Genomic DNA, 9,016 nt, shown 5'->3' with positions numbered 1-9,016 from the left:
TAAGTGAGTAACCGGTCTGCTGCAACTTGTGGAAAAAAAAAAAAGCTGCGAAGAGTCTTGTATGGAGATATTTTGTGTTTGAGGCAGATCATAAGGGACAAGTTATAGACAACTAAAAGCCAGTAATTTAAAATCCTCCTCCTCACCTACAAATCCCTTAATAGCCAGGAACCATCATATCTTGAAGAGCTCATAGTACCCTATTACCCCACTAGAACATTGTGCTCCCAGAACGCAGGTTTGCTTGTGGTTCCTAGAGTCTCCAAAAGTAGACTGGGAGGCAGAGCCTTCAGTTGTCAGGCTCCTCTACTGTGAAATCATCTTCCAGTTTGGGTCTGGGAGGCAGACACCCTCTCCACATTTAAGAGTAGTCTTAAAACCTTCCTTTTGATAAAGCTCATAGTCAGGACTGGCTCAGGCTGGTTTAGAACCACCCCCTAGTTATGCTGCTGTAGGCCTAGACTACCGAGGGACTTCCGTGATGCACAAAGCGCTCTACACTCCTGCCACATTCACCCATTCACACACACATTAACACTTAGTGACAGCACAGCCATCGGGGGCAGTTTGGGGTTCAGTATCTTGTCCGAGGACACTTTGACATGCCCATGAAGGAGCTGGGGAACTTGGTGTAAGTTCACATTAACACGTAGGGTTGTGATGCAATCCAGCAAAGAAGAAAATAGTTAGAAATGAGATTGCTCTCATAGAATAGAACAGAAAACCTTTACTGTTCACCTTCGACTAAAAGTCCTAATGGACACATAAATATATAATTATACGGTAGAGAGTAAAGTGCATCAATGTCAATGGGTGTAGCACTACTCCAGAGTAAGTAGATTACTCCAAAGTGGAAACTGCACAAGAATGATAATTTTGCAGATTGTAATATTGATTACTTTTTGATGGTGTTTAGAGTGCTAATGGCCTTGAGAAAGAAACTGTCCAAAAGTCTAGCAGCCCGTGCTGATCTGTGGTCAGACTCATCTCCTCCTGAAATGAGTCTGAACACAGTGGCATCATCCGCAAATTGAATGATGGTGTCGGTGGGATGGGTTAGTGTGCAGGCGTAAATGTTAAGTGAGTAACCGGTCTGCTGCAACTTGTGGGGGAAAAAAAAGCTGCGAAGAGTCTTGTATGGAGATATTTTGTGTTTGAGGCAGATCATAAGGGACAAGTTATAGACAACTAAAAGCCAGTAATTTAAAAATCCTCCTCCTCACCTACAAATCCCTTAATAGCCAGGAACCATCATATCTTGAAGAGCTCATAGTACCCTATTACCCCACTAGAACATTGTGCTCCCAGAACGCAGGTTTGCTTGTGGTTCCTAGAGTCTCCAAAAGTAGACTGGGAGGCAGAGCCTTCAGTTGTCAGGCTCCTCTACTGTGAAATCATCTTCCAGTTTGGGTCCGGGAGGCAGACACCCTCTCCACATTTAAGAGTAGTCTTAAAACCTTCCTTTTGATTAAGCTTATACTTAGGTCTGGCTCAGGCTTGGCTTGAACCACCCCGTAGTTATGCTACTATAGGCCTACACTGCCGGGGGACTTCCCATGATGCACCAAGCTCCTCTCTCCTCCTCTTCCTCTCCATCTGCACGCATTCATATGGCATGCTCGTTACTAGCTTGACTTCTCCTCTCTCCTGTAGTCTCCTGCCTCTGGTGCTGCAGAGTCTGGACCCACTGCTTCAATTATATATATTAGTCTCATTATTATTTTTATTATTAGTCTTATTACCATTATTATTTTTATTACAATTATTAATGCTATACATCTCTATGCTAAGCTCTTTCTCTCCAAACCCAGCCAGTCAAGGCAGGCGGCCGCCCACAAGCCTGGTTCTGTTCAAGGTTTCTACATACCAGTATTATCCAGAGTACGGTATAGACCTACCCTACATAAAAGTCGGCCGAGATAACTTCTATGATTTGGTGCTATATACATGAAATTGGCTTTGACTCGATTCTTACTGGGGATTCAATCATTCAGTTCATGCAGTTGTAAAAAGGAGCGATGCTGCAAGGTCAAATATATCTAATTGTTCTGTATGTTTTCACACCTTGCGCCTGTAGATAATATGTTGTCCCTTTTAGCTTTGTCGTCTTTGTTTGGCTGTACGTCAACAGTGTACTGTGGTTTAAAGCACTGTATACTGAGAACTTCTCAAAACAGGAGTCCAACTCCCTTGCTTATGTCAAAAAAACTAGCCCAGCAAAGTTGAGCCTTTCCACTCAGGTAAAGAAATGATAATTCCTCAAGGACTAAACCATCAGGAATTATTGTACATTAAAATGCTCTATTACTACTGTGAGAGTAGCTAAATCATTTTCCGTTTTTTTCTGTCCTAAACGTTGATTCGGTGTGGTGAAATGAATCTTTACCTAATCGTCAGTTCATTCTTCATTCTTCATCCCATGCCCCCCCTCCCATCAAAAGAACCACACAACATGCATCGAGTGACAAACAGCATAGTTATTTATTGAGGAGAGAAAATTACTGTACATTCCAAAACAAAAAGAGGACAGATAAATAAAGCTTTATTATTTATTAAAAAACAAATCAATCATCCAACTAAACAAAATCCACAGTCATCAATACTTTGGAAGTTCAAATTTGTACATAAAACATATTTACAACATTTGTTGCTTTGCCCTTTTTTTTTCTTTGTACATAAAATGAGAAAAATAAACTTTGTACCTTTTGTTTTTAGTACAAATACATTTCAAAAAGCTCTGACATACAGTGCAAAAACTGTAAGGTCTAATGTGACTTTGTAAAATTTGTTATAAATGCTTTTAGTAAAACTCTAGTGCACACTGAATGGAAACAATATGGAAGAGGAGAGGGACAGGCCTCCTAGCATGCCCAGCAAAACTCAAGATTTCAGGTTTCACTTCCTCTTCAGACCATCAAACTCTATGATCAGTCGCTGCTTCTGTGATTTAGCTCATTTGGTTTCAGGGATCCGAAAATTGTAGAATGTGCTGAACTGTGCAACTGTCAAGGGGAAAAGAACGGAGAAAAGCTTTGCATGTAGTCTCTAACTGGACTCGCTTCAACCGAGTGAAACGATAGTGGAATCAAATCCTGTCTGGCTGTCACTCAAGGACACTGAAAGCCACCGAAGGACACTGACCATCTGGTGGAGGCAGACAACTGCCCACCCTGAGTCCGGCTCTGTCGGAGGTTTCTTCCTGTTTTTCCTCAACTCTTGGCTTTCTCTCTCTAACACTGTCACGTCCTGACCTTACTCTGTAAAGTGCCTTGACATAATGTGAGTTATGATTTGGCTCTGTATAAATAAACTGAATTGATACCCCCTGAAGGACACTCATTCATGGAAGGTTAAGTCTGTATTTCAGCCCGACTGAAATCAATTAGTCAGCTTTTTTGCATATTTAAGTGATTTTTACATTTATTGTTTTATATCTATATATCTCTATATATAGTTTTTCATTGAAAGGAAGAAAAAAACGCTCCTTCAGCCCTTTCAACAATGACGCCATGTGAACTGACTGGTGCTACATGTAGCTTAAAAGCTGAGGACAGCCAGTGTTGTGTCGGCAGTGGTGCTGAAGAGTAAGGACTACATGGTTTGGCATGTAAAGGGATATTTCGTGCACTTTTTAAGCTCTTTGGGCTACCAGAGTTGACTCGCCAATTAGCTGTCTAGCCTATCATGAAACCAAAAACAGAACATATCAGTTCTGCCCTTTCCGATTGATTGTTTTTTTCCAAAGAGAGCACGGGGTGTCTCATTTACAGAGCAGAAGCGCGTGCTGTAGCAGAAACACCTTAAGGCACAGCGGTTGTAGAGGAACGCCTTTCTCTCACTCAAGTCCTGTGAAGGCTGTGTGATACTGTCAAAACACATGTAGCAGTTATTTTGAAATACTGCTACTACAGGAAGTGGCTGTGATGTGAACGTGCAGGGGAATGTTCCTCTCGAATTTGACTGAGTGTCCAAAGAAAGCGGACTCTGCCTGGAGGACTGAGGACCACCCTCTCCCGGTGAACACACACCAGGGAAGAGGGAGCCGCGGCCCAGAGATAGGCGGCCGTGCTTTTGCTCAGTACAAATCTGCTCCTCTCAGCAGAAAGGTGGGAAATGATTACACCCTCCCTGTGCATCGCTTCTCTGCAGAGAATGGGAAGAGAAAATCAATGTGGTGCAAAACTGAAGCTATGAGTTGTTACTGAGGTCGGATGAGAGGGGAGGAACAGCAGCAGGGCTGCGGAGGAGACGAGCACAGGGAGAGACGCACGCTGTTTGGTTTATGGGGGAGGATTCTGAACAGGGGTTGCTGCTTTGGATGTATTTGTTCTTTTCAGATACATTCAGTATCACGGGGATATCTACAGTACGCTGCAGAGGCAGAGGGATTTCAAGTACATTTACAGTATCTGACGAGAACTTGGCTCTCAGTTTCTCTCCTCTCATTTCAAGGAGGAGAGCCAATGCGCTTATGAACTGTCTTTGCGATAAAATACTCTCGGAACACGTCTGACAATGTTGCTGTGTAACAATTCACACTTCAGTTTCACTTTCATTTAGTTAGGTAAGGATTGTCCTTCCAAAACAAAAGCATGACAAGTCTGACTCTAGATGAAACCTGGTTGTGGTAAATGTATACTGTAAGTTTTCAAGTAACAGCTGGGTGGGGAGAACTGGGAGGAAAAATAAAATACCAGTAACTGCAGTATACTGGCAAACACGGTCAATTCAATACACTGTGTATTTCCTCAGCGCTCTTTTACTCTGCCTTCAGCTTTTTAACAGCAATGCCCTTCTCGCTTTGATTGACACAGCTGTTTCCAAACAAAAGTCGTTCGGGGAGAGCGAGGAGATTTTGGTCGCTGTACTGCTGAAGGATTTTAATGTGATGGAGAAAATGTCGAGCAACCGAACGCTACCGTGACAGATGGAAGCGGATCAGGGAACAGGAGGGACCAAGGGGAAGTAGAAGTAAAGGCCAGTATCAGCTCCTCTCTTTAACGGAGCTAGATCAAGTCTCCGTGCACCAAACTGTCACTGAGTCTCTGTTCCTGCCTGTAGCATAGTTGGCATTGATTTTTTTTTTTCTTACATGATTCCTTTAGGAGATTGTTAAGTCAGTGATTGTCTCGCTTGAGAAAACTTTCCACAAAGTAGGGCTGGGCGATGTGAATCAACTCAACATCACAACATTAATATGAAGACATTTCTCTCAGGTTGTATGTTAAACATACTTGGAAAATAATCCAAAGTGATTTTAGTCAACGTGGATGTTAAGAGGTGAACATCTACGGCTCCACGGTGCTGCTGACGAAGACTGTATGATGTGGTCGAAAGCTCCAGAAGAGCTACTAAACGGACCTGAAGGTGAGATCGTTTTGTCTGCTGATGTTCCCAAGCCGATGCGGTGAAGAGAAAAGCAAACAAGACCCCATTCCGTAACATGACATGATAATGGTCTCCACGGAAACCCAGTGAAAGGCTGTATTCAGTAACAATGGATTCTGACCCAGCCCTACTACAACACGATGCTTTATTTTACACTTCTGTCATTTCAGCTCATCTACCAGGACCTTTCCTAGAGAGATTGAATCAACTAATTATAGGAAAACAGAGAGAGAACTTATCTACAAGCAGGTAGACGCACAGAGCCCACAAAGTCCGGACGGATGAGGTTCGTACGTGAGGAAAGATTAAAAATCTGAGCTGTCAGGACTTTGGGGGGCTCTGTGCGTCCAGACACTTCAGCATGTGCTGAGAGCAAAGCCGGCGTTGACACATGAATGTTTACTCTGGTTTTAAAAAGAGCTCATCTTTCAGCACCTTGATTTTATCTTTATAATTCCTGAAAAGTAGTTTGATCAAATTCTTGCCGGAGAGAAATGACAGGCCTTTAAAATAAAGCATCCCTCTCCCATGTCTGTAAAGTGCCTGTTAAAACCTATGTGTTCCTGTTGTGATGTGAGATTCCACAGGACCATGGGTTCCTCACACTCAGCTGTTACAGTCTGGTTTACACGCTGACGGGTACATTTCACCTCCACCTTCAGACACGATGAATTCCTGCAGACTGAGGCGATTATCTGAGAGCAGCAGGATTAAAACTTCATCCCACTGTCCCCACATTCACTAGACAGAGACTAGAGCAGATACTTAAGGCACGACTCGAGTGCTGGGTGCCCTGAGCACTCAGTGGGTCAATGACCCATCAGTCACCAGAGAGAGATGATGTGTCTCTCGAGACAGGCTCGTCTCATGGTCCACTGTGCGTCTGTGGCCTCCTTGTACACACTGACCTCGGCGCACACTTTGGCTTCTTTCCTCCCTCCCGCTTGACTGATGAAACTGGAGTGAAAGCAGACGCAAGGACACGAAGGTTCCATGCTCAGCCTGGGAGCCAGACCGGGGAAGTGTTCACTGACACCCGGGAGAGTCTCCAGCACCACAACAACTTATAGTTGGTTCATGTTAAAGCTAGGGTTTGCTGCAGGTTAAGTCCTGATCAGATTTGACTTGAAGCACCATGTGACGTGGTCGAACACATGATCTCTGACTGACGGCGGGAAAACAGTCTTCCTCACACTGCTCATTTGAGCCTTTTCCCATCACACGTGTAACTGATGGAAGGTGGGGGGTATTCTTGGAACATTTGTCAATTCAAATCCTCCTGATTTAATCATCAGCTCAGTATGACCTCACCTGACGTGTCTGCGAGGAGGTCTTTACCTTTGTTTGCCTTGGACACATGCAGGTCAGTGAGTGTCTCATCCTGAGAATGCGGCTGGCTCCTCATCCAAGATGGTCCAGACATGGTCCAGTCTTTCTGTCAGGCTGGGACAGTGTCAGGAGACCTCTCCGGGTCCTGTTTTCTGCACTGACCACTAGTCTGTCTCCTCAGGAAGGTCAGAAGTTCACATGTGCTTCGTGCGGGTCCTCAGCAGAAGAAGATGTCTCCATCGTTCTGAGGATCCGACATCACTGTAACTTTGTTTTCTAAGGAGACAGAAAGACACGAGTGATACTATGCCTGCTACATAACCTCCTGTCGTTTGTACACTTCAGGTTTTGTACCAACCAAACAAAACGGATCTAACGCAGGTGTTGGGAGGTGGATTTAGTTCCCTTTGGGCAGAGCCAGGCTAGCTGTTTCCACCTGTTTCCAGTCTAAATGCTAAACTAAGCTAAGCTGCTGCTGGCCGTGAGCGGTGTCAGTCTGAACATCTGACTCTCAGCAGGAGGCTGAAGACATTTCTTTCCCCCAGGTAACCCCGATTTGACATTAAGGGGGGTGGGCAGATACGAGAGCTGACTCTGTCACAAACTGTCACATACAACAAACTTGACGCTATTTCGATGCTTCATTTGTTCAGAACATCTGTCTCTGTGCACTCAGGGAACAACCTTTTATTTTCCATGCGCAGGCTGTGACATAGACTTGTTTTAGTTACCTGACTCTTCCCCTAATCTACAGATACTGGATTTTCATTGCGAGGAAACAAAAGAACCCGCTCGTGTGTTCGTCCTACCGGTCTGTGTCTGCTCCCCGCCTTTTCCCTTCTTCTTCTTCTTGTCTTTCTTCTCTTTGGGTTTGGCCAGCTGCAGCAGTCTGTTGGGGAGCTGGGACTCCTGGGATTTCTCTGCTCCCTGAGGCTTAGAGGAGGAGGACGAGAAGAAAGGGTTGAAGTTTTTGCCCATCCTCTTGGATCCGATGCGGAGGAAAGGTTCTTTGGTCGGGGCAGAAGATGATAGCTCCACCTGTAGAACATCCAGAAAAAGGAGACTTCATATAGTTGTTGGACTCTTTAAAAACACACATCTTCCCTGGTTCTCCTTCTGTGCTTCTTCTGAGGAGGACTTGATTTTTTTACCTCTTTTGGCTCTTCGGCTGCTTCTTTTGAATCCAGATCCAGAGACCCAGAGCTGTGGAACCTTATGGAGTCTTCAGAGGTGGTGGAGGGAGTTCGCTGGTACCTCTGAAGCTGCTCCACCTGGAAAAAAATGAGATATTAAGTCACAGCGTAAGAAGCCACAAAGACCTGTACGCAGCGTTTCTTGTCTTTAACCCAGCTGGCACACTCTCCAGGGAAGTGCTGGTTGTGTTTCTGGGTCCAGGACTTGGTGAGACATACATTGTAATACAGAGAGACATGAGGCACTGTCAAACCTGCACGCCACCGGCGGAAGTGAACACTTTGAAGAGCAACTTAAAAGCAGTTGAAAATCTTTAGCAAATCTCCAGTGGTCCCACCATGACGCGCAGGTCTCAGTGGTGAGTCAGCACACCGACATCGGCAGACTGGAAATGTGCCCGGCTGATTTTCAGCCTGCTGTTAGGTTGCTCCTGCACCAGCACACTGACGAGCTGCATCTAACATCACTGATCAACAGTGACTTCAGTAGGAAGTATTTTGTCTGCGTTTGCAGAGAAACGCTCTGAGGTCCAGGCTGTGCCTGTTGCTACGGGCGGCGTTCTTTTCCCAGGGGGCCGTCCTGCTGTATACAAGCTAAAAGGGTTTAATGGAGCAGCTAATGATTTCTGTGCTCTCGTCGAGCCGAGACACCAATCGTCCTCTTCTCAATGTTTTGCTGGTCTATATGGTTTATAGTTTTTTTTTTTTTTTTTTTTTTTTTTAAACAATCGGACCAATCAATCAATCAATCAGTCAGTCAGGGACTGTCACTGTTGGCTTAATGGATACACTTTGTTTCGGTCTGATGGAACACAGACCGAAACAAAGTGGACAGCGGAGTCATAATTACCTCTGTCCCACATGGTTCGATTTCTTGCTCTACACATCCAGGGTTTTGGGACTAGAAGTCATATTTTGGGAGTATCTACATTCAGACTCAGACACGCAGCAAATAACGTACTTCAGTGAGGACGGGCGTAATCTTCAAACTAGCATGGCCTGTGGTTTCAAAATCTGGGGACCAGTGGCCAGAAGTAACAGGTCCTGTAATCACCAGCAGTTTGCCACCTGTGGGGGCCTGTACACCGTCACACCAGTGGTGGTGT

General features: G+C 44.8%; 1 protein-coding gene across 4 annotated transcripts in view; it reads right to left on the bottom strand.

Moving 5' to 3' along the window:
* Window positions 1-2,525: 2,525 nt before the first annotated feature.
* Window positions 2,526-9,016, bottom strand: part of LOC120793489 (A-kinase anchor protein 13-like) — a 102,708-nt gene continuing 96,217 nt past the window's right edge. For all 4 annotated transcript variants that reach the window (XM_040133615.1, XM_040133616.1, XM_040133618.1 and 1 more), the window contains 3 exons: window positions 7,869-7,988; window positions 7,527-7,755; window positions 2,526-6,993 (listed from right to left, as the gene is read on the bottom strand). In XM_040133615.1, the coding sequence (XP_039989549.1) occupies window positions 6,935-6,993; window positions 7,527-7,755; window positions 7,869-7,988 (408 nt within the window). In that variant the 3' untranslated portion in view covers window positions 2,526-6,934. The remainder of the gene's footprint in view (window positions 6,994-7,526; window positions 7,756-7,868; window positions 7,989-9,016) is intronic.

The sequence above is a fragment of the Xiphias gladius genome, chromosome 8, assembly GCF_016859285.1.
Source record: "Xiphias gladius isolate SHS-SW01 ecotype Sanya breed wild chromosome 8, ASM1685928v1, whole genome shotgun sequence".
NCBI classification, from domain to species: Eukaryota; Metazoa; Chordata; class Actinopteri; order Istiophoriformes; family Xiphiidae; genus Xiphias; species Xiphias gladius.
This window is presented reverse-complemented; position numbering and strand designations above follow the sequence as displayed.